Source organism: Juglans regia, chromosome 4, assembly GCF_001411555.2.
Source record: "Juglans regia cultivar Chandler chromosome 4, Walnut 2.0, whole genome shotgun sequence".
NCBI classification, from domain to species: domain Eukaryota; kingdom Viridiplantae; phylum Streptophyta; class Magnoliopsida; order Fagales; family Juglandaceae; genus Juglans; species Juglans regia.
The window spans coordinates 31,319,098-31,345,142 of record NC_049904.1 but is presented as its reverse complement, the minus strand read 5'-3'; the positions used below and the strand labels follow the sequence as shown (position 1 = coordinate 31,345,142).

General features: G+C 37.5%; 3 protein-coding genes across 3 annotated transcripts; 1 reads left to right on the top strand and 2 right to left on the bottom strand.

Moving 5' to 3' along the window:
* Window positions 1-5,831: 5,831 nt before the first annotated feature.
* On the bottom strand, window positions 5,832-6,665 carry LOC109008405 (UPF0481 protein At3g47200-like). Its single transcript, XM_035689296.1, has one exon. The coding sequence runs from the start codon at window positions 6,663-6,665 to the stop codon at window positions 5,832-5,834; it is 834 nt and encodes a 277-aa protein (XP_035545189.1).
* Window positions 6,666-8,895: 2,230 nt separating this feature from the next.
* On the bottom strand, window positions 8,896-10,812 carry LOC109008406 (UPF0481 protein At3g47200-like). Its single transcript, XM_018988488.2, has one exon. The coding sequence runs from the start codon at window positions 10,667-10,669 to the stop codon at window positions 9,170-9,172; it is 1,500 nt and encodes a 499-aa protein (XP_018844033.1). The 5' UTR covers window positions 10,670-10,812; the 3' UTR covers window positions 8,896-9,169.
* Window positions 10,813-24,021: 13,209 nt separating this feature from the next.
* Window positions 24,022-25,352, top strand: LOC109004543 (putative methyltransferase DDB_G0268948). Its single transcript, XM_035689388.1, has 2 exons — window positions 24,022-24,233; window positions 24,505-25,352. Exons 1-2 carry the CDS (start codon window positions 24,084-24,086, stop codon window positions 25,147-25,149), a joined length of 795 nt encoding a protein of 264 aa, XP_035545281.1. The 5' UTR covers window positions 24,022-24,083; the 3' UTR covers window positions 25,150-25,352.
* Window positions 25,353-26,045: the final 693 nt, after the last annotated feature.

The window sequence follows — 26,045 nt, the reverse complement described above, 5'->3', positions numbered from 1 at the left end:
ACATTGGCTAGAGTAGTGTGTCGACCACAACTCGAGCGAAATACTAGGATTTGTGTCTCGCTCAAGCCCACTGTCTCGTGAGACTCGAGCGAACTCACGGGTTGAGTTTTGCTAGATGTGCGAGCCCATTGTCAAGCACACCTTGAGTGAACTCACGGGTTGAGTTTCGCTTGAGCGCCAGGACGAGCAACAGTCAAGCAAAATCACAGATTGCTCATTTTCTGCTCACGAACCAGACTTCACATGTAACCCAACAATCTTTCACTTGGAGATTGGTTCCACATGCTAGCCATTGTTTCTAGCCAAACCCTATCACTTCTGCAACTCACAGCTCTCGTTTTCATATCAGAAGGCGAACTGAAGTCGAGCCCGACTTGGGGCCCGACTTCAGTCTCTCACATGCATCGCCCTCAGTCAGCATATCCATTGGGCGATTCACAAATCCCACTGCACTAGGAGTATCAGGTTTCGAACCACCTTGGCAACATTAGCCAACTTCCCCAAGCTTACACGAGGAACATATAAAACTGACTCCCTTTTGCTTCCTCATCTGATTTGCACGACCAAACCTGTCTTTTTGCATTCCTGTATTTTCTTGCACATCACTAGACCCTGATGTTAAATACAAAGAGTTAGATATCTTACCATGCGCCAAGACCAACGCACACTTGGTGATCTTGCATGCTTCTCCAAAAAATGCTACTGTATATTCGTTGTCATTAAGCTGTTTCACAGAGATCAGGTTTTTCTTCAGATATGAAACGTGTCTGACTTGTTGTAAAGCCCACAAGTCACTATTTGGAAATGTGACACGCACATCACCCACTCCCACTACATCTAGTGCCTCTTCATCAGTTGCGTACATATGACCAAAATACCAGTAACATAGTTCTGCATGATCTCTCATGTGCAGTGCTATGAAACGAAGCTCTTGAATCCAACATCCAATCATCAATCAAACTGTGCACTGCAAGGATTATGGCATCTTGTATTTCTTCAGCCACGGCATTCACAGCGTCATTCTCAGCACTTTCCTGAATTTGGCAATCTCTTTTGATTATGCCTGGCTTGCCACAACTCCAATACGTGACTCTCGTCTTTCTCTTGTCCTTGTTTGGAGTTTGACCTGTTATGTCTCCTACCCCAATTGTCAACATTCAGGGCCAATCCCTAACTTAAGCTCCCACCAGAGTCTCTTCTAGGCACCTCTTCAACAAGGATCATGTCACTTACGTTATCGTAGTTCAGTTTCATCTTACAGACTAAACTACTCACTGCCATCCTCATGGCCTTCAAATTATTTGGCAACGATAACAATAGAATCAACTAGGGGTGTAAGTTGAAACCGGAAAATCGGTCCGGACCGAACCGAACCGAACCGGTTTTACCGATTTTGAATCGGTCCGGTCCGGGATCGGTTCTTAGAATGTGAAAACCGGCCGGTTCCGGTTTTAGGATTTTTCGGACCGGACCGGTTGATAAAAAAAAATATAAAAAAAATATTTATATTATTGTATATATAAGTTTTATACAAAATATTATATATATATATTAATATATATAAGTTTTATATATTATGTATAATTATAAATTTTTATGTGAAATTTTTATATATAACTATATATATTCATATATGAAATAATTTCTTATTATAATTTATAAATTATTATATAAAATGTTAATACTAAATCACTAAAAGTTTATAACTAATACTAATATATAACTTATAATAAAAATATAAAACAATATTTTTTAAATTAGTTTTTATTTTTTATAAATAAATTTATAATGACAAATTGTGAAACTTACATTTAAAAAAAATCGAAAAACCGGACCGGACCGGACCGGTAAAATCGGAAGTACCGATTTAGGAGGGTAACCGGTGCGTAATCGGTTTTGAAAAATACAAAACCGGTACATACCGGTTCGGTCCTAGATTTTGTCCAAAACTAGACCGGACCGGACCGGTTACACCCCTAGAATCAACGCTCTGATCTCATCATCAAACTCAATCTCTACAGAAGATAATTGATTGGTGATCGTATTAAAGTCATTCAAGTGCTGGGTCATAGACAAACCTTTCGACATATTCAGATTGAACATCTTATTCATCAGATGAACCTTGTTATTTTGCAGACGGATTTTCATACATACCTGAAAAGGCCCCATGAGATCCATCATGGTTTTCTCCTTAATAACATTGCGCGCCATTGGTTTGGATAGGGTCAGTCGGACAATCCTTAGAACCTGTCGATTTAACAGTTTCCATTCAGCATCGTCCATACTCTCCAGCTTCTTTTTGAATTGTGGAAGATCTAGCCTCTTCCCATAGAGATAATCCTCAATCTGCATCCTCTAATTCCATAAATAAGTGCCATTGAACTTCTCGATCCCGGATGCTTTTAATTTGTCTCCAACATTGTTTTCCTTCAAACTTGAACCTTGACTCTTTATACCAATTGTTGTGACAAACACGCACACCAACGATGGCAATTGAAAACAAATAAAAGCAAGCAACGATCAAGCAATCGCACGGCACACAATTTACATGGTTCGACAACATGCCTACGTTCATAGATCTGTAGAAGTTTTATTAATCAAAAGAGATTACAATCACACAATCTCAACTCACTCTCTTTAGGGCCTTTTCTCTCTCTCTCACAATATGCACTCGCACTTTTGCCTCTCTTCTTCTCACTGAAAGCTGTTGAAAACACATGTACAATAAGTCAAAATATTACTTATTTATAGAAAATGGTGCTGGAAACCTTGATTGGCGAAAAATACGGCATTCGCTCGAGTGGAGTGTCGTGCACGCCTCGAGCGAATAGCCAATGAACATTGGCTCGAGCGGTGTGTTGAGCGCAACTCGAACAAACACTGTCACTCGAGTCCACTTTCGAACGTACCTCGAGTGAACTCACGGGTTGAACTTCTTTTGAGCGCTAGGTCGAGTGACAGTTGAGCGAACTTACAGGTTGCGCCTTTTTTCTCACGAACCAGACTCCACATGTAATCCAACAACGTTACCCTAAAAACTCTACAGCACTTTGATCCTTAAAATCTATACATACATATATACACATATTAAGTCTGCAGCACTTAAGCCGTGTTTATATGATTTTATCCTAAACAAATTGCACAACTACAAAATGTCCAGTTATTAAAGTTAATTGGAGTCAAAATAACTATTAATCGTGTTTGGTTAAAAAAAAAAGTGCTAATATGACAAGGTTTGATCAGAAGGAGATGTATAAAATTAAATTTTCTTGAAAACCAAATTCTGTTGTTTTAACCGCACGTAGGCATTCTTCATTGGTTTACAAGAAAAAGAAAAAGAACTAAGGTTAATTACATCTTGTTCTCTCGAATTTTCATTCAATTCATAATGTACTTTTAAAACTATTAATTACATAAAAATAGACTCTCAAACTTTCAAAATTTTTCAATCCTTTCGTTTTGTTTACCATCAGCGTTAAAATATGGGGCTTCTGCCTCTTATATAAATAAAATAAAATAAAAAATTAAAGCTATCGATTGACCCTACTCCTCCGTGCATCTGTCTTTACGCAGCAAGCAAGCTTGGTACATGTTTTCTTTTCAAGAAAGGAGAAAACATGTTACAATAGGAGTCTTGCTTCAAACGATCAAGAGCTATATATGTGATGCACGTGAAATAGTACTTCATTAATACGGAAAGTAGTTTGGTTTTGAACTCATTTGCTTAATTAACACCTTTTAGTTGTGATTCTATCCATCGTATATAGATCATCCTCTGTCAAGCCCGGTCAAGCCCCGTACGTTTCAGATATATTTGCGCATATTATTGTCGATCGATTATGAAAGTGGAAAATACAAATATTTTTCGCGGCCAAGGTTTCTTTTCCGAGGAAAAGGTAAAAAGATACGATGCTAACTGTTCTATATTAACATAATTACACCAGAAATAATACTATATTACCAGAAATAATACTATATACTACACTTATTTCTTATTAATATTTCTTGATTTCATCTCACTTTATAAATATGACACTTTTTATTATTTTTGAATTATCATTTATGGTTTGTGAACTATATGGAAAATAATTAAGAGGTTTTATATATCCTTTAGACTTCATTGAGCAAGAAAAAAACTTATTTAAAGTCTCAATTATAGTATTATATGTTTAATTAATTAATGTGACATGGAAATATCTAAAGTTTACATAAAACTTAATAAATTAGCTTACATACTAGAATGGAAGATAACATTCTAAAAGATCATTTGATAGTTTGTATGAAACTAATAAATTCTAAATATTTCTTTAAAAAAAAAATAATGGATGGATATTATTTCATGAAATATTATAGTAAAAAATTTGAATCATATATTAAGATATTGTGTTTTTAGAATTTTATTTCTATGTGTATATTACAAATTATCGAGATCTAATTTTTTATATAGTTATATTTTTATAATTTTTTAATCTCAATGTATCCCACACTATTAAAAATTTTTATTGCAAATCGTCGAGATCTAATGCTAGATACAGTTGTAAAGTACGTAAACGCCACGCGTAATCCTTTTAACTATCAACCAGTTTTTATTTTACGTGGAATTACTTTAATTTGATGAGGCCAGTAAATTATTTCACCCTTTTGTTAAAGAATCTATTCAACATACAAATATTATGAACTTACGAGATTTTACATTGAATATAATATACAGGCGAAAGAGCCTTTAATTATTTGGACAATATTTATGGGAAAGCTGATCAATTATTGTTTTTAAATTCTAGGACAGGGATTCGTTGCATGATATTAATCAGTTTTATATATAAATTTTGTCTTCTTAATATTTATCTTACCCTCAATCAGTAGTACTAGGCAGGACTAAAAACAATCGCCTGTCGATAGATTATTTAAAAAAAAAAAAAACTCAATGATAACAATTGAAAAAAGTTTAGGAGATTAAGGTCTCATTTGGATATAAGAAGTGTTTCATCTTATCTCATCTCATCATTACAATTTTTTTAAATTTTCACACAAAATATAATAATTATAAATTCAACTTTTTTAAATATCAAAATAATAATAATATTAAAAAATAATATTCTAATAATATTTTATTTAAATTTCAACATTTATCTCAATTCATTGTCCAAATGGTAACTTATAATTCAAATGACATCACATTATTGATGTGGCCGGAGCTTGTTGTGAAATTACAATTTATTTTAAAAGTTTGAACGGATAAAAAATATCACTGTGCACCAGATTTTCTTTTCTATTATAAATTTAATGCGATCTCTAATGATAAATGAGATTTAATTAAATGAGATAAGTAAAATAATTAATTAAATATAATAAATTGTAGAGTCAAGATTCTAATTCATACTTCTTATACAGTACATAATTATCAATTTTTTCAAAATTTTTAAATTTTTAAGTTTTTTAATAATAAAAAAAATGATGTCTGTAAATCGGTGCATAAAAAACAGAGTTTCAACTTGAGATTTCTTTCGCAAAGTAGCTGATCCTGTTAACATGATCCTGGTCCCAGATCATATGCTGACCACTTATCACCTCAAAATATATCAGAATCATAATTATTTCGTCTCAAACACATTACATCAAAACCAAAACAAACATATCAATACCACAACATGGTCTTACGAGGAATAATGACCTTATGTGAAATCATGACAGACAAGTACAGAACTCCTATGGTTCTTTTATTAATCGGAAACAACCACGCGCCCGAGGCAAAGAAGCCATTTCCTTTAGATAAGAAGATATAGATGCAAAAGAAAATCACGAACAAATTAATTATCCGTACCGTCGACCGATCATCCCTTTCGTAAGTTTTGATTGAATTTTTCGCAGAACTTATCGCAGGGGCCGGGGGGAGAATTCACTGCATACCAAGTCTGAGCGAAACTCAGAGCAAGCGCGAATAATGCGCCAAGAAAAGCTAACACCGTCCAGGGGCTGCTGAAATGATTGTGAAAGACTTCAGCCATCCATGTCATGAAAGTGTTGTCGCAGTACTTCTGAATCTGATTCCTGACTTCCTTATACTCACCGAGGTCAGGCACCAAATCAGTGCCTATCTCATTGAAGAGCTGAGCCACTTCGTTGTCGCTGCCGAGGAGGTTGCAGAGAACGTGTGCTTTCCTTAGTTCCTTGACATCGTTAGCTTCATCGATGAGTGAATCGAGGAAAGATACGTAAGAGGTGATGCCGAAGTCGTTTTTGAAGTCCAGACACATTTCGTAGGCAATTAAGTTCAATAACTTCGGCCCCGTTGAGTCATCCACTTTTAGTGAAGGAAGCGAGAGGAATCCAGAGAGGTGGAGTTTTCTATTAAAATATATGCCTGATCTCAAGGAATTATCTTTACTTCGCTTCACATGGATTCCTGCTGCTTTAAGCTCCTGCACGTTGCGATAAAATTGCAAATCGGAGCTCTTCTTTCCGTTCCCTAAAATCGCCGCAAAATCGCCGCAAAAGCTTTTTGTACCATTTGATGGTTGGTTTGTCGTCTCATCATTTTTCTTTGCGTTGTCGCTTTGTTTTTGTGGGCCCAAGAGACTTGACCTCAGAAGGTCGAGAAGATGGGTCGGTTTTCTTTTTCCGTTTTCTGCTTGCTTCCCAGATTGCGGATCCGAACTATTGTCCATTGGTACCATGTGGTCATGGTTTCTTATAATGAATTGTTCAACCGACGTCCTCAACTCGTTTTCCACAGTGCTCAAGCTCATCAACAAGTCGAGGAGATCATACGGAACTTGATTCTCCAGCAAGAATAAATCCTATTGACAAAAGGCTACACTGTCGTTTTTTATATCAAAAGCTTCGAACTTGTCTTTAATAGCCAGGTCAATGTATTGAAGGATTGCGCAACCGTCAACGGCCAATATCCAGGCGAGGTCAGCATTTTTATACTTCTCCGTCACCTCCTTCTCGAAGCACTTCCTGAGTTCCTCAATTTTCCCATCAATAGCATCGCATATTTCTTCAATAGTCTTGCCGCTACTTTCGACAAATACTTTTGCCAGTTTAAGCTTGAACGTCTCAGCAAGCTGGTACTTTTCCTTTCCATGATGGATAGGACCCAATGATACCACTCTTGGCTCATAGTACTTGACAAAATGTTTGTGATCTCGGAGCAAGAATATAACCTTCTGTATTTTTGGTGTTTTTGATCTTCGGACTTCATTCTCCTTCTTCTCAAACATTTTAAACCCTTCCTCTCTGCTTAAACCGCTCTGCGTCTGTGCCTCCTGATCAACGGAAATGACAAGTTGGTCGCGGCCTTGGCTTGTTTCACCAACTTCTATTTTGATCACACCTTTCTTCAAAGGCAACTCCAGGACCTTGGAAACAACAGGCTTCGATTCGGCCATTGCAAGTAGCAACGCAGTACTTCAATCTGGTAATTAATATTAATTGCTGTTCTATAGTTCTTAATTTGGCAGTAGCACTTTTGGAAACCTTAGTTCGAGAAATTTGGGAATGTTGGCTTAATAAAGCTCGGAATATTTTCATGACTTGAGAAACAAGTCAAGTTTGGAATATTATACAGCACTTTTGGAAAACTTGAGTTTGATAAATATATAAATGTTGCTTTTACTCGAAATTAAAGCATGGAATCATATGCACACATCACTGAAGCAACTATTGTATTTCATGGCTTGACAAACTTAGCAAGCTAGGAATATAATTTACTATAGTATTGCATGGCTCCATATATACCAACATTGCCGAAATTAGATTATAGATTTCATCCATTAAATGAATTTATATACATGATCAAGATATCTCAAGTACTTGCTCAATCTTGAGTGCTTTAAGTGGAAGACAGATATACACACAAAATGAGTCATCATACAATACTTATTATTGTCCATTTAGATTTAATACAAATATATTATTGATATATATTTGTAAACAAGGAGAAATTAAATTTTAAAAATATAGGCTAAATTACTTTGTCGGTTTATAGTTTTGGGTTTGTGGCGTTATAGGAACTTTTAAAATAAGAGTACTGCTAGATAAGATCCTAAGGTGGGCAAGTCATTGGAATTTTATTTGAAAAAAGTGACTAAATATTAGATCTAATACCCACATAAAAGTTATTTTTTTTAATAATAGACTTCACTTTTTTCAAAATAAATGTGCGAGACTTACACACCCTAAGACTGTATCTAGCATTACTCTTAATAAATTATATAACTTTGCCTTAATTATTTATTTAGTTTTTCTTTATTTTCCTTCACAAAGTGACATTATCACCCAAAAGATTGTGAATTTCACAACATGAAAATACTGGTGAGATTTCATCATGCATCCTCTAAGTTCATTACATTTTCAAAGAATTAGAGATTTCAAGCATCTTATTTTTGGAACATGGATGTCTAAAAAATATATTAGATTCTTTAAAAATAAGTCCTCATTTGGGTAATCTACTAATATTTATCATTTTGACATTAATATTTACCAAATATAATTGAATTTGAATTTTGAAAGAAACGAAATGTTGGTGTTGCAAAATAAATGATCATTAATTACAACTGATAGCCATGGTTGGAATTTCCCGAAATATACATGATATGTTTGTTGGGACAGACACACACTAACGAGGACAAACAAAGCAATGATCAAGCAATCACACAATATATAATTTATGTGGTTTAGTAATGTGTCTACGCCTACAGAATTGTAGAAATTTTATTAATAAAAAAAGATTACAATAATACAATCTCATGATGATACATTGGGGGAGAGAGAGAGAAGCATGTCTATGGTTACACGATTAAATTACAAATAGTAATATTAAATTACAAAAATAGTTTTACAACATCTCTAAATAAATAAATAAGAAAAAAACAGAATGAGACATACTGACTAAAACATTGATCATATTTTCAACTTAATTTACAATACCCAGCTTTCATAATATCTCGCACACATTTCATCACATTTATAAGATTATTAAACACACACTATTAAATCTAATCCACTCCGCAAAAAAAATAAAAAATAAATCTAATCCCACTCCCAATTATTTAAGACTGACTTCACATTATACCAAAGTTACAGATCATTTCAAAAGTAAAAATTATAAGTCAAATGAAATGACAATTAGCTGATGGCCGAGCATGCAGAACCTTTGATTGATACCCTACTTTTGCTTCTTATTTTCATCACCTTTGACTGCGTAGAAAGCCTGTACGGCAGATAGACCAAGTCCTAATATTGCAGCAATAAAAGCCAGGATCGTCCAGGGGCTGCTGAAATGTTCGTGTATGGCTTGAGTAATCCAGACCTTCAACTGATTGCGGTAGTGACTCTGAATCTTCTTTTTGACATCTCCATATGCTGCGGAGTCGGGCACCAAGTCGGTGCCTATCTCGTTGAAGAGTTGAGCCACTTCTTCATCGCTGCCGAGCAGGTTGTAGAGTATGCCCGCATTCCTTAGCTCCTTCACGTCCCCAGGATTATCGATGAGTGAATCCAGGAAGGCTACGTATGAGGTGATCCCGTAGTCATTGTCAAAATCCGAACACATCTCGTAGGCTATCAAGTTGAAAAACTTGGGCCCCGTTGCGTCATCAACTGTTATTAGAGGCAGCTGGAGGTATCCCGCAAAGAATTTGAGGGATCTATCGAAACTTATCTTCGTCAACAAGCTAGTTTGAGCTGGCTTCACATATATTCCTGCTGCTCTGAGTTCCTGCACGTTGCGAAACGACTGCTCCTGTTCGCCGCCGCTTTTGCTTTTGCATGGGATCAGATCGGCAAAAATCGTCATTAGTTTCTTGAAAGAATTGATCAATCCATTCGACCTGCCTTTGTTCTCCGTAGTACTTTTGCCTACGAGTTTTGTCCGGAGGAGATCGAGAAGATGGATCGGCGTTCCATTGGTTTCTCCAGCTTTGCCAACGTATTCTCCCCTTTCATGCGCCATTCGACTCATGAAAGTTTCGATCGATTCCTTCAAATCTTCTTTCTTTGCGCTGGAATCCATTAAAACCAAGAGGAGTTGATAAGGAAGTTGGTTCTCCAACAAGAACAAATCCTGTTGCGCAAAGCCCATCTGATCATTTTTTATCTTTAACTTTTTTATGATCTCTTGATGAACTACAGAGTGTATGGATTGCAACACTGCACACCCGTCCACAAACAGCATCCAGGCGAGGGTCTCATCATCATACTTCTCGGCCACCTTCTCATCGAAGTACTGCTTGAGTTGCTTGATGTTCTCCGCAATTTTCCCGAGCAAAACCTCACCCGACTTGCCACTGTCCTCGACGAATTTGCATGCCATTCCAAGCTTGAAGTCCTCTGCTGCCTGGTATTCCTTCTTCCCATGATGGATAGGACCGAGTGATACCACCCTTGGCTCAAAGTACTTTTTGAAATTTCTGTGTCCTCGCAGTAAGGCCGGAACCTCTTGTATTTTTGGCGTAGTCTTCGGATCATCTGGATTTCGCGTAATCTTGGGCCCTGCTTCTTTTAGTTTCTCAAGATTTGCTTTCCTAATCTTGGACGTGGAACTCGCTTCCTCTTCGATTTCAATGCTCTGCCTCCGTCTGCTTGTTTCACCAGCTTCTTCTCTGACAAAACTAACCTTCTTGGAGAGTGACTCCTCCATGGATATAACATGCTCTGTTCCGGCCATCGCAAGATTGTACGCGCCAAAAAACAAGTACAGTAGTGTTATGAAAACTTAAACATTAACGTTCTTGTAATAGGATCACCTGAACAGATAAGTGACCCCCGACATTTATAAATGTCCTAATAAATTTATGAGGCAAGTAAGTGTTGTAAGACTGATCACTTTACTTTATGTTTCTACATCATGTCTCTCGCTCCAAACTTTATTATTCAGACTTTATAAAATCTAACTTCCTTGTAGTATACTCCATAGTGTACATTGGTATTACGTACTAGCTAGGCAAGCTTGGAAACTTTAGCCTGAGGAATTTTGTATTTCTGAACTTTATTCGTAATACCACGACGAACAGGAATCAAATCGTAGTCGCTTTTGTAAAGCATGCAGTAACTTGTTTTACACTACCAGTTTATGAAGCTGCATGGGCTGTACAAATTGGAGGAACCGAACTAATTTACTAATAAGCTATCGGTTGAATGTCCGATATTTATAGAGAAACTAACATAGTGGCAGATTTTCCGGCGAAGGAGGATGCAAAGGGTAGGAGTGTAGAGTTTCAGGATGTGGAATTTGGGGGGAGACATTTTCGTGATCTTGTACGTATTGATAAATGAGGCCTTCCCTCTATTAAGCGCTAATGTCTTTTTATATTTGTATCGATGACTTTCCTCCTCTTAGTGAGATTTTTCAATGAAATGTGGGGCTTCTGCCTCTTATATAAATAAAATAAAATACAAAAAAATTAAAGCTATCGGTTGACCCTACTCCACCGTGCATCTGCCTTTACGCAGCAAGCAAGCTTGGAACATGTTATTTTTTTTTCAAGAAAGGAGAAAAGATGTTACGAGGAGTCTTGCTTCAAACGATCAAGAACTATATAATATGTATAATGCATGGTGATGCACGTGAAATATTAGTACTTTATTAATACGGAAAGTAGTTTAGTTTTGAACTGATCATTTGCTAATTAATTAACACCTTTTAGTTATGATTCTATCCATCATAGATCAAGATCATCCTCCGTCAAGCCTGGTACGTTTCAGATATATCTGCGCATATTGTTGTCGATCGATTATAAAGTGGAAAACTCCATTGTACAAATATTTTTCGCGGCCAAGGTTTCTTTTCCGAGGAAAAGGTAAAAAGATACGATGCATGCTAACCGTTTTAATTAACATAATTACACCAGAAATAATAGTACTATATACTACACTTACATGATCTTAATATTTCTTGATTTCATCTCACTTTATAAATATGACACTTTTTTATTATCTTTGAATTATCTCTTAATTTATTGATAAAATAATTCAAGAGTTGATGGAGAATGCAGCTAGTTTAGCATATAAAACAAGATTGAGTTTTCACGCTGACGTGGCAGGGAGATTTTCGTTCTGCTAGGGTTTTCATTTTTTGAGGGATTCGATTGGGTTTTTGCGGTCATGGCCGCGCCGCCTCCGGTTGGCTCTGTTGCCGGAGGGTCAAGGGAAGGTGGGGAAGGTGATCAGATTGCAGGGGGTGGTTCGGGTGAGGCTTGGATGGGAGGACGATCGTTTGCTCAAGCTTTGAAGAGGCCAATTCCAGCAGCGAAGTTCAAAATACCTCTACGGAAACCGGAATTGATTAATGGGGAGTTGGGTTTTGTGTTTACGGAAGTGGAGATGGAAAGGGCTGCTGAGGATTTGAAGTTTGCTTTGGTACTTAAATTCCTCTCTGCAAGGCCGTCTATTGACGTTCTTCGGAGGCAGATTATTCAATCTTGGGGCTTATCGGAGGTTCCAATGATTAGTTTTATGGATAACTATCATGTGTTGTTGCATTTGGCAAATGAAAAAGACTACGTTCATGCGTGGGCAAGAGAAGGATGTCTAGTGGCTGGGTGTCAGTTTAGAATGTTCAACTGGTCCGTGAATTTTGATGTCAACAAGGAGCCTTCGATTGCGCCACAGTGGATATATTTGCCAGGTTTGCCTTTACAGTTATATAGATTGGATTGTTTACAGAGTTTTGCAAACAGATTTGGTAAATTTTTGGGTACGGATAATGCCACTTTATATCGCACAAGAGCCACTGGTGCTCGATTGTGTGTTGAGGTAGATTTGCAAAACGACCCTGTTGAGGGTTTTCCATTGGTAGTAGGACAAAAACAGAGTTGGCAAAAGGTTATATATGAGAAGAGGGGTTTCTATTGCAAGAAATGTTGTAGGCAATGGCATACAGAAGTGGTTTGCCGTGTTGGAGTGATGGTTAAAAGGAAGGAAGGCGTGAGGAAGGAGGGAGAAGGGTTAGTATGGAAAGAAGTGGGTAGAAAAGAAACTGAGGTAGTGGAAAAGGAGGGCCAGGTTTTGAGCATTCAGGGGCAGGGGGAGGTGGATAAACAGAATGAGGAGGTGAAAGGTTCTTGGATTTTTAATGAAAAAAATAAAGAAGTAGCTACGGTGGTTAGTGAGGAAATTAATTTTAGAAGGGAGGAAGTCGAATGTGGTAATGAACCTGGTTCAGGGTTTCTAAGTGTGTAGGTTGAGGTGGGAGGTTGTTCTAATTTGGCTCAGGAAAATGGAGATGCGAAAAGTATGGAAAGAGAGGAGGTTATCGTGGAGGATGGGTCAGAGATGGAGGGGGAAGAGGAGGGTGAGGTGGAAAAAATTAATTATGAGGTGTTATCTGAGGGAGATGTGGAGGTGGGTTTAGATCATCAAAAAGATTACTGTTCAGATCCAGGTATAGTGCAGGTGGGTGTATTGGAAGGAAGTAACAGACTTGATGTGCCAGTGAGAAGATCTAAGAGGGCGAAGGCTCTGCCTCAAAAATTGAAAATATGATTGATAATATCATGTATTGGAATGTTAGGGGGTTGGGTACGTCAAAGAAAAAATTAAAGCAAATGGTGAAAGAGTTTAAAGTTTCTATGTTGGCTGTTGCAGAACCTTTTCAAGATGTGGAGAGGTTAAGAAGATGGGCGGGGTTTTTGCAATTTTCAAACTTTTGTGATAATGTGGTGGATGGTGGAAAGTTATGGCTATTCTGGAGAGATGAGATGCAGGTAGATGTTGTGGGTAGTTCAAATCAATGCTTGACAATCTTATTAACAGAGGATAGAAGCTCGTTGCTTCTTACTTTTGTTTATGCTAAATGCTCGCCAATTGAGAGGAGGGAGTTGTGGGAATAGATTCAAGGCATTTCCAGTTTTGAGGTACCGTGGGTAGTTATGGGAGATTTTAATGTAATTAGATCGGATGCTGAAAGGGTGGGAGGAAGACCTCGATTGGGTTCCGCTATGGCTGATTTTAATAGATGTATTGATGGCTGTGGATTGTTGGAGCTCAGATTAGAAGGAGGAAATTTTTCTTGGTGTAATGGACACCAAGGTTTAGCGAGATGTTGGGCAAAGCTGGATAGGGTGTTGGTTAACAATGTTTTTGCTGAGAAACACAGTGAAGCTAAGGCATCCTTGTTGAAAAGAATTACGTTAGATCATTCTCCGATCCTGATAACAAACCTTTGGTCGTGTTGGTCCAAGAGTTGGAGGAAAGGGTGGAAAGATATGAGACTTTACTTCAACCTGAGTTTTCTGAAGCAGTTGAAGAGGAGTTACTTATTTCTAAGGCTGAATTGGAACTATGGTATAAAAGGGAAGAGAAGAGATTAGCGCAGCTAGCTAAAATAAAATGGGTATTTGAGGGTGACCAAAACTCAAAATTCTTCCATGCGGTGGTGGCACAAAGAAGACGGAATTCATGTGTGAGATCCATGACGATGCCTGATGGGTCTTTATTGGAAAATATGGAAATGGTTCACAATGGTGCTGTTAATTATTTTGAACAGTTTTTAGGCCAGGATAATACGGTGCAGAGGTCCATTTTGAGTAGTATTATTCAGCCAGTGATTTCTGAGGTTTCTAAAGCAAAGCTGATGGAGGAACCAACTGAGGAGGAGGTATTTGAAGCTGTTTTGTCTATTTCAGTGGACAGTAGTCCGGGCCCGGATGGTTTTGGATCTGCTTTCTATAGAACCTGTTGGAAGATTGTTAAAGATGATGTGATGGCAGCAGTGCGCGAATTCTTTACAGGTGAGCTGTTGCCTCGTTTCTTTTGTTCCTCATATATTGTCCTTATTCCTAAGGTAAAGGAACCTCAGTTTTTCGATAAGTTTCGGCCGATAAGTCTTTGCAATGTCATATACAAAATTTTCTCTAAAATTCTGGTGGGTAAGCTATCTTTGGTGATTAATGATTTAATATCACCTGAGCAAGGAGCTTTTGTGAAAGGTAGGAGTATTTTTGATAATGTAACGCTTACTCAAGAGATGTTGAAATTGTTACATAGACGGGTGAGGGGTGGTAATATTATGTTAAAAATTGACATGAGTAAAGCATATGATAGAGTGGAGTGGAGGGTGGTAGATCAGATTCTGCATGCTTTTGGATTTCCAGAGTGCTTCTGTAAGTTGATTCAGAACTGCATTGCTACTCCTTGGTTTTCTGTTATGATGCATGGTACCTATAGGGGTTTTTTCAAGTCTAAAAGGGGATTGAGGCAGGGGGATCCGCTGTCTCCGTATATTTTTATTATCATGGAAGAAATTATTTCTAGATTAATTAACAAGAAGATGCAAGAGAAGTGTATTTTACCGTTTGCACATCCGACTGGTGCTCCTATTATTTCTCATTTATTATATGCAGACAATATCGTTATTTTTGCAAATGCGTGCAAAAAATCTGTTAGAAACTTAATGGAGGTGCTAAGAGAGTATGAAAGCTGGACTGGTCAAAGGGTGAACAAGGACAAATCAGCCATTTTTTTCTCTAAGAAGTTGGGAGCTCAAAGGAAGGGGGAGTTATTGTCGGAGACTGGCTATACCGAAGGTAAGTTTCCTTTTACGTATTTGGGCGTGCCAATAGTGGATGGTAAATTGAAGTGTTGTCATTTTGAACTGTTGATTCAGAAAATAGGTCAGAAAATTGAGGGTTGGAAAAGTAAACTTTTGTCTCAAGGTGGCCGTGTAGTGTTGTTGAGACATGTGCTGTCAAGTATGACATTGCATTTGTTAGCAGTGTTAAATGCACTTATGTTGGTTATAAAAAAGATTCAGAGTATGTTTGCCACTTTTTTCTGGGGAGTAAATGAGGGGAAGGGTAAAATGAAATGGAAGGCTTGGAGAAAATTGTGTACGCCTGTGGAGGAAGGGGGTATAGGTGTTAGGGACATTTCAGAAGTTCAAAGGTCTTTATTTATGAAGTTTGGTTGGCAATTATTAACTCAGAATTCATTATGGGTGAGATTTTTTAGAGCAAAATATGTAAAAGGAGGACATATTGTTCTTTGTAAGGTAAGTGGATCAGTTTCTTCATTTTGGAGGAAAATTCTGCAGTGTATGCCTGAGTTATTGAGCAAATCAAAGTGGAAGATTAGAGAAGGAGAAGTTAGTTTGTGGTATGATAAATTTTTGGATTCAGGTCCCCTGTTTTCAGAATTTCCAGAAGGTGAACTTTCTAATATAAGATTAAAAGAGTTGGTTATTAATAACTCGTGGGATGTGGAAAAGCTTCAAAGGCTACTGGGTTTCATTAAAGCTGAGGAAGTTATGGAAATAATTGGTTCTCTTGGTAGCTCATTGGATATTCTATTATGGCTTCCTGAAAAAAATGGTTCCTTTTCTACAAAATCTGCATGGGATGTGATCAGATTCAAAGCACCAAGGTTTGAATGGGCTAAGTGGGTATGGAACAAATGGCTGCCTAAGAAAATGGCTGTATGTATGTGGAAAGCAGCTTTTGAGTGTTTAGGTGTGGACGAGAATGTGAGAAGGGTAGGGGTGTCTATTGCATCTGCATGTGATTGCTGCCAGTTGAGAAAAACTGAAGATTTGGAACATGTCTTGAATAAAGGAGAGTTTGCTACTGAGGTATGGAGGAAAGTTTCGGTGGAAGTAGGGGTGCCATTTCTTAGACAACAAAACTGGAAAGAAAGAGTGCAGATGTGGTTCAATAGGGCTTCAAGATTCTCTCAATTGGGGATTTTGATGGGGTTGATCCCTTGCTTGGTAGTGTGGAGATTGTGGAGAAGGAGATGCGTGGCGAGAATGGAGGGGAAAGTGGAGAGTAGTGTAGATGTTTGGCTGTCCATTAAACATTGGGTGGGGGTGCTGAGCCAAAATATAGCTAAGGTGAAACATTTAAATGAGGTTGATGTTCGGGTTTTGCAGAATCTGGAAGTGAAGATTGCTGAAACAAAAAGAAAAACTGTGGAGGTAGTGCACTGGACAAAACCGAGGCAGGGGCGTGTGAAACTCAATGTGGATGGGAGTAGCTTGGGGAATCCAGGGCCGGCTGGTGGAGGTGGAATACTTAGAGACTGTACAGGTTTGCTTATCTTTGGTTTTTCCAAATATTTTGGTTTTTGTTCTAACAATGAAGCTGAACTGAGAGTGGTGTTGGAAGGTATAAAGTTTTGTAAACAAATGGGATACTTTAGAATAGATATTGAATGTGATTTGAAGATTGTAGTGGATTGGATTAGATCTCGTAAATGCTCTTTATGGTATTTGTGGGACTTTTGGGAGGAGCTGAATGGCTTATTAGTGGGAGTAGAATTTTCTATAAATCACTTGTATAGGGAAGGAAATATGGTGGCAGACGCGTTGGCTAGGCAGGGTGCATTGGGGAGAATTAATTTGTTTACAAATAGTGTTCAGCTTCCTAGAGTTATCAAAGGGTTGTATAGATTGGATAAAATGGGTACTGCTTATATTAGGCATGGTTAACTGGTTTATTTTGGAGGTTAGTGGGAGTGTTTTTTGGTTTTTAGTTTGGGTGGTTTTTTGTAATTATCAAGTTTTTCTTTGTTACGAAGGTTTTTTCCTCGGCCAAAAGTGAGGGATGATGAATAAAATTGGGACGGATCTGCTTTGGGTGGCTACCGGCTCTTCTTAAAAATATATATATATATATATATATATAAAACAAGATTTAACTATACCCATTGAAAGAAAATTTGTTTCTTTTTCAATTATTATTGTTGTGGAGAATGTAAAACAATTTATGATCATGATTGCCATTACACTTACACACAGTTTAAGGTACAAACTAGAAATGTGAGACAAGCCTTTTAATATCGCACACGTACACCGGATTCAACATTTTGGAGATTTTCCTTTTCCTTTACTTTTACAAAAATTCTACTTGTACATGGGAGGGGTACCTCCGCATATCTGGGAGCCGGGAGTCCACGTGGGATTATTAAAACGGTGTGGTTTTAATAATCACTTCTGTCTTTCTTGCGTTTAGCTCCCAGAAATAGCACAGAAAGGCCTTTTGAAATTAGACTCTGGTCGATCATGAAATAAGGCTCCTAGTTCACTTGAACGCGAGTTTCACTTCAACAAGAAGACCATGGAACCCCAACGAAGACGATTCACGCGGCTTAGCTGGATGAAAAACATGCATGTATGTGCACGTTCATAAGAACCTATTCTTTGGATGAAAAACAGATGCTATGTGACGGAGGCTCACCGAGAGGAGTTGCGATGGGCTGGACGGATGCGGTGGTTGCGACAGCAAGGTGAGTGGCTGAGCACTGGTAAGAGAGAGAGGGAGAGAGAGAGAGACTGAAAATGGAGAGAATGGCTTGACGTGGCTTACCAGGAGGGACACGGCAGACCTGGAGCTGCGTGGAGTGACCGTCGAAGTTTTCTGTGCCGGTGGTAACAACGTGGAGGACCTAGCACCGAGAGGTGTCTCTGAACAGGTGAACCCAGGGCTGTAGATGCTTTGTTTTCGGTGTGAAAAACAGGGTTCTTCATGTCCCAAGACTTATCGGTGGCTGGGCATGGAGGTGCAGGGCAGCATGGTGGCAGCTATGTTGCACGATGGCTTTATGGCTGAGGAAAACGGTGACCCCGGTGCTGCGCTTGCGCTCGCTGGAGAGAACTCGGAGGCACTGGTTGTGAAACACGTGTTTCTCCATGGCATGGCCTCGGCTGAGCTGTAGCTGTAGCTGTAGTGGGATTGTCCAACGGTGGTGCAGCGGCTTAGCTGTGGAGGAGGAGTTGTGTATGGTGGTTCAGGAGTTCATGGTGAAGATGGGCTACGCTGGACTCATCAGGTGTTGTGGCGTGGGTCTTCGTAGGGTTGGGTTTCTTCGGGTGCGGTGGTGAGAAGCCATGCGACATGGGGGCCGATTGTCTACGTGCGACGTTTTTTAAGGAGCACGAGGTGGCTCCAGTACTCTAAGTGTTGCAGAATCGCCGTTCGTGACAGGTACGTGTGCTTCCGGCTTGGGGTGTGTAACATTTCGGGTGGCCTGCTGGACGTGCATGTAGGTTAGTGTTTCGTGCAGTGGCTGGCGGCAGCAACATGCCTTGGGTAGTTTCTCTCTATGTGCGTGTATAGAGAGAAATCAATTTGGCGCTCTAAAATCTGAAATTTCTGGGTTTCAAGTGGGTTTCTGGTTTGTTTTTGGTTTCTGAAATCTGAAATCAGAAATCAATTTGGCGCTAAGAAATCGGCTCCTTTCTGGTTTTTTTTTTTTTCTAATATAATATAAAGCTGACATGGCTAATGCCACAGCAGCAATTCCACAACGGGTACCCGAGGACGGGTACCTGTAACAGAATTGTTTATTACTTTAAATAGGCGGTCGTGAAGAATGATAAGTTGAAATGAAATTGAGAGAGAACAATTTGTATTTTTTTTTATATTAAAATGTACATTAAAAGACCCTATTTATAGAATCATGAAACCTGTGAAAGAAGGAAATAATTACAATAAATTAAATATACTAATTGATTTATACAATAAACTGAATATGGTAGAAAATAAGTCATATTATTATACGTATGCTAGATTAATATTATGAATATATTTTATCATAAGTATGGTACCATTCTAATTAACATCCCCTCCAACTCAAAAGGATGATGAAGACGTCATCTTGAGTTTGGAAATAAGATTACGTTGACAAATAGGTGGATGAGACTTAGTGAAGATGTTAGCCAATTGATCTTCTGATGAGACAAAATCTAAAAATAAGGTGCCTTACTAAAGATGATCATATCAGATGAAGTGACTATGAATCTCGATATGCTTGGCTCACCAAATTCAGTTTTGTAATCTCTGAGAAAGGTTTACTACCCTAATGCACATGAACTGTCTTGTTTGTCCGCAAGATTGTTGCCAATACTATTTTTCTCTTGCTATGTGTGGACAACATGATCATCACCGATGATGATATCACAAGCATACACAATCTTCAACATTTTCTTAGCCAAAACTTTGAGACGAAGGACTTGTGCCAACTCAATTATCTTATTGACCTTGAAGTTACTTCTAGTTCATATGGTATTATCTCTCTCAAGCTAATTATTTTCTCTAATACCGTGTGAAATAACCACTTGTCTCAAATGCTTAAATTGATAGAAAGATGTAGATTTAATTATTTGTATAATATTCTTAACACTTTCCCTCACATGTGGGTCATATGCCCCCTCAATGAATAGGTCTAACACGTTGAATATTTAATTACATGGGGTAAAAATCAAGAAGATAATATTTCTCCGCAAGACAACATGAAATATCATCAATATTAAAATATTTATTAACATCATTTGGATCCAAAGCTAAGCTAAGTGTCAAAAGTTCAATCACTCCTTCACCAAATCTACTATCAATATCTTGCAATTGAAGGTCTATAATAGTATTAAATATGTCAAAATGATAATGATACTCTATTGTAATATGATCTCATTGGTGATGACCACGACTTTGTACATAACAAGTGCTCAAATTTGGAATGTCAATATCAAATTGATTGGAGAAAGAGATAGCATTCTCAAACAAATTTTCTCAACCTTCATCTTTCAACTTTTGAATGAGTGTTTTTATGGTAGAAACCATATCATGGCATTCAAAATGTCTTGAGACTTTTGCAGCAAAACTTGATAAAAAAAAATACCATTAATGCCCATGATTTTCATAATTAAATACAAAATAAATAGAAATTGGAATGATATAATCATTTTATAAGCAGCATTTGCATCCCTGCGATGAGAGTAAGATGATCATTCTTTTATTATGCTTTCAAATACTGAGCGAGCAACTCCAAATATTCGTAGTAGACTAAAAATAGAATAAAAATGAGAACCCCAACGAGAATCACCAGCTCACTAGACAATGCCAATTTGGTTAACTCATTTTCCACTTTTAAGTTCATCAATTGCTCGCAAATGTGCAATTTGTGTTGCTTGAGCAACTTGTAGCTCATCATGATGTTTACATGAAGCACCAACTACTTTGATAATAAAATTCAAATTTGAGAAAAACTCATGAACATGAACCACCTCTCTAGATGCAGCTACTAATGCTAACTATAATTGGTAAGCAAAATAATGAACATATTATGCATATGAGCTATTTTTAAGAAATAATGCTTTAAATCATTTCCATTCACCACACATATTAAATGATTTGATGGAGAATACTCAAGCCAAGATGCAGATTATATGAACCAAGAAGCTTGAAAGCGATGAGGATGCTTTTCTGAACTAGAAAATGTGTATTTCAAGAGTCATATTTGATATGGACCCATTTTCAAATAAGTCATTTTTTCATCACGTTGATTGATTGGATAGTCCCAAATAGGAGGACGTAATCCTGGATCCCGTTGTAGAGAATATATATCAACCTCTTTAGAATCAAGCGTTGAAAATGTAAAATGAATCTCTTAGGACTCCACCATTGAAGAGTTAAGAGGATTTTCATCGGGTTCAACTTAGAGTTTAAAAAAAATAACCTAGAATGACAACTTCTTTTCTTTTGAAAAATGAGTCGATAGTTTTTAATTTGGACATAGTTCATAAACCTAAATTTAAAGTCTAGTTATAACCACTAAATAAATAATCATTCAATAGATTTAATCATAGTTGGAAGGGATATTCTCTTCCCCCCCCTCCCCCTCGGGCCCACTAGGTTGGGCCTGGGCCAGATACTAAGGCCCTTTTCAGACTGGAACATCCCCCCCCCTCCCCCGACCCAAGAATCATCAAAAGGGTCTGGCCCACAAACTGTGTTAGCAAAATGGGAATGCTTTGCGCTGGAAATAAGTGGAATGGGAAAGACGGGACATGTCAACTCTGACACTCGCCTATGATAACCAGCATTAAAGGATCTACGCTGGTAAGCAAATGGAAAGCATGGGCAACCCTCCATTCTCTAACGATGGCCGATGGGAACAAGAAGTGACCGCGTTGATCGCTAAAAGTCGAGATACTACCCGAGAAGTCACGCCGCATTAATGACGCTATCTCAAACACCACACCCCATTAAAGGCAGTGACTAACACAACTGTTGACTTGACACAAACTCCTTACACAAGAAACGAGAATGTCCCCGAAATCTTGTATAAAAACCATGATCCAAGTACAAATGAATGTCTCTAAACTCTACGTTTCTCCATCAATTCTCTCAAAAGAACTATTAACTTTAGTATCAGAGGCTTCTCGGACCACCATTGAGCACATCTTTGTCTTTATGATCGTAGGTAGAAACATCCCAACCTTGGTTGTAGGAACTCAGCCTAGGCATACCGAATTACATCCTTAATAATAGCCAAATCAAGTACTAGAGGTAGCAAGACAAGATATATTAGGACTTAATATCATAAATAAATTTATGAAGTTTTCTATATACAAAACTATTACAAAAATACAAGGGATGGATATTTTTTTTATATAAATAAAATAATGTATATTTTCTTGTTAAACAAAAGTAGATAAGATTGATGTTATGAACCTGATGCGGTGCCGTTTTGATTTGGAAGTCCTTCATCCATACGATGTCTTTCGATGCTATGTGGTGTTGTTTTATTTTTATTAAAGCCTTGAGTTTTGCTGTTAGAAGAGTTCTTACTTATTTGTACTCATATAAATAGAGGATGACGAGAGGAGAGAATTCATTCTGGTTTGTTGTCTCTAGAACTTTCCTTTTCTTTACATTTCTGCTACTTAATTAATGAGATCCATAACAATTCGAAGTATGTTGCATCGATATATGAAAGAAGGGAAAAAAGAAAGAAAGCCAAACCTTGTAGGCTGCCTTGTACGTTGTTCCACATTTATTCTAAGTAGGTTCCACCTTTGTCAATGTAGGTTGTAGTTTTCTCCAAAAAGTGAATGAAAGAATCGTAATGAGTAGACGGCACGGCAGAAAAAATGTCCCAGCGACCCAACTACACCAATTTACAAAGACAAAAATCACGTACCTAAATTCTTCTATTCGTCTTTAGCGGTAGATAAAATGTGTCGTCATCGTATAGCTAATTTTATTTTATCTTTTTTGTTTCATGTCCAACAATAAATTTGGTAATTTATATTTAAAGTAATTTTAAAAGGTAATATTAATATATTTAATGCTATTTAAAATTTTAAAGATTAGGCTACGTTTAGTTGTTTAGATACATAAATTAAATTAAGTTGTAAACAATAATATTTTATGAGTCTCATTAATATGAATTTAACTTTTTTATAAAAAATTAAAAAATATAATATAAATCATCGATAATTGATTTGAGATGTATGGAAACGTCTACTTCTTTATCATATATCTCATTATCATCATCTTTCATCTATATTTAATCTTTATCAATTTATCATTAATAGTTACTCAACAAATCAGTCGCGTAAGTGAGTGAGTTTACAAATCGAAGTGAATGACTTCCAAGTTGCAAGTCCAACTCATGGAGTCGCCGATCGGTCTCGGCCCCACTCATCGTTCAGAGCCAGAGCCAACCAAAAAGAAGCAGAAGAAAAGCCGCTTACTGCCATCTGACATGCATGCTGCATCTTCTGTTTCCACAAGCCAAGTCAAACCCCCCCTTCTGCGGTCCAAATCCCCTCTATTACAATGGTTTCGACAATGGTTTTTTTTTTTTTTTTAATATAAAATAATGTTTTCTCGCACTTTTATATATTTAAGTAGTTATATATCAAAGATCTAGTCGAGAACAGACCACGAACAGAGAAATTAGATCCGTCTCTTCAAATATTTAAATCCGAAAACAGTTCCTCACTCCCCAGTAGATTGGATTTTGCTACTAGTGATCTCGATGGAATAATATCTAAAATTTATATTTAACTTAATTTTTTCCTAATCTTTCATTAAAGTTTAAGTAGCGGACTGTACAAATTTCGTGTAGTCTTTTTTCAACCCAAAAAAAAAAAAAAAAAAAGAAGAAAAAGAAAAGAAAAGAAAAGAAGAACTATAAATTTTTGGTCAATAATGTCTGCATTATTGCCGTAAACGAAACTACCACGATCGATGCTTTCCCACCCCATGCAGATAGCCCTGCTCCCCATTTATATATAAAGATAGCTAAGATTGAATATATCTGACCTGAAGGCTTGGAGAAACACAAGCACAGACACACAGATGGCAGAATTGTTCATTAAACAGGCGGCACAGTATGCGGAGGGTCGGCCTAGCTACCCTTCAGAATTGTTTGAATTCATTGCTTCCAAGGCACCGTGTCAAGACCAGGCATGGGACGTGGGCACCGGGAACGGCCAGGCTGCTCGACATGTAAGTTTGCGGCCTTTTCCCTTTCCTCCCTCTAGAAGTTGCAACATCTTGTTGCCCTGAGAAAGTTGTGATGATCCTTTGTATGATCGTGTCGGAATAAAAATTAGATTATTATTTCGAATTAAGTTTTCCATGTAACTGATTGGCAAATGTAACAATAGTCATTTGAGAGAAAGGCAGAAGCTAACAACTAGAGACATTGAATTCCATTTTAATAATTTGCATTTTGGAGACTTTTAATCTCATGCAACCACATCTCTTTGTTTTCCAGCTAGCTGGGATCTTCAAGAATGTCATAGCCACAGACACAAGCCCAAAACAGTTGGCATTCGGACCAAGGCTACCCAATATAAGATACCAACAGACCCCTCAAACCATGTCTGCAGCCGAGCTTGAACTCGATATTGCATCTCAATCAAGCATCGATGTTGTGACTATTGCACAGGCCATCCACTGGTTTGATCTCCCCATTTTCTACCAACAAGTGAAATGGGTACTCAAAAAACCTCATGGTGTCATAGCTGCATGGTGCTACACCAGTCCAGAAGTCAATGACTCAGTTGATGCAGTCTTTCAACCATATTATACCATCGCTGCAGGCCCTTATTGGGAGCCACCACGTAGATTCGTGGATGAGAAGTACAAGACCATTGATTTTCCATTCGAGCCTGTGGATGGAGCTGATGACACAGGGCCATTTGATCAGTTTGTAATCGAGAGATTGATGGATTTAGATAACTATTTTACATACTTAAGATCATGGTCTGCGTATCAAACAGCGAGGGAGAAGGGTGTGGAGCTTTTGAGCGATGATGTGATTGAGGAATTTACGCGTGCTTGGACTGAAGATGGACAAGACCAGAAGGTTGTGAAGTTTCCAATTTATCTGAGGATTGGAAGAGTGGGGAATATTTAAAAAACCAAATGGCTAAACCATTTTGTTTCAGAGGTATTATGAATCCGTTTCCCATGTCAATAAGTGTGGCGGCTTTCAGCCACGACAGAGGGCTCACTATAGTTCATCTGTTGGACTGCTTCAAAACTCGCATTTATAGCGAGTCCTAATTTCTTGATTTGTTGGTCAATAAAATATGAGATCGGATTAACTTATTTGCGCCATTCTCAATTGTTTTTCTTTTCATACAGCATAATTACTATTATTGAAGCATCTAAAATTTATCGCTTAGATAATCCTCTTTACGTAGCACCACCACATAATATCACGTGTTTAATTAAAAAATAGAAAAAAAATTATTCAAATCAAAAGACCGTATGTCCAAAAATACAAAAGGAAAAAAATTGAAATTCTAAATTACCTCTACCTTTTTTGATTTATTTTTTAATAAACTACATGGTATTACATGATAGTGTCACAATAATCCAACCATTAGTGTAACACCCGGACCCAATATTAGTATAGTTGGACTTTAGATTTTTTACTTATTTATTTATTTTTTTATAACTTGATTGTTTATTTAAGTTCTTAATTTACGATTTTGAGTAGCGTTTTTGTTTTCTTTTAATTTGGAGTTCTTGGCAGTTTATTTTATTTTTTCCCGCATGGTTCAATTTTTTTAATTCTTTCTCTTTCCGTCTATTTTAATTTTTTCGCACGGCTTATTTTTTTTCCGTCGCACAGCATGCATACACGCACGCTTTCGTTCACGGCATGCTTGCACACACACGTCCCTCATGCGCGTTCCGTATCCGTTTGGTTTTCGTCTAGGGTTTTCTTTTCATGTTCAATCATCTATTTATATGCTTACGAAGAAAGCTCGCGCCGCTGCCTTCCCACGCGAAACCGTAAGCCAG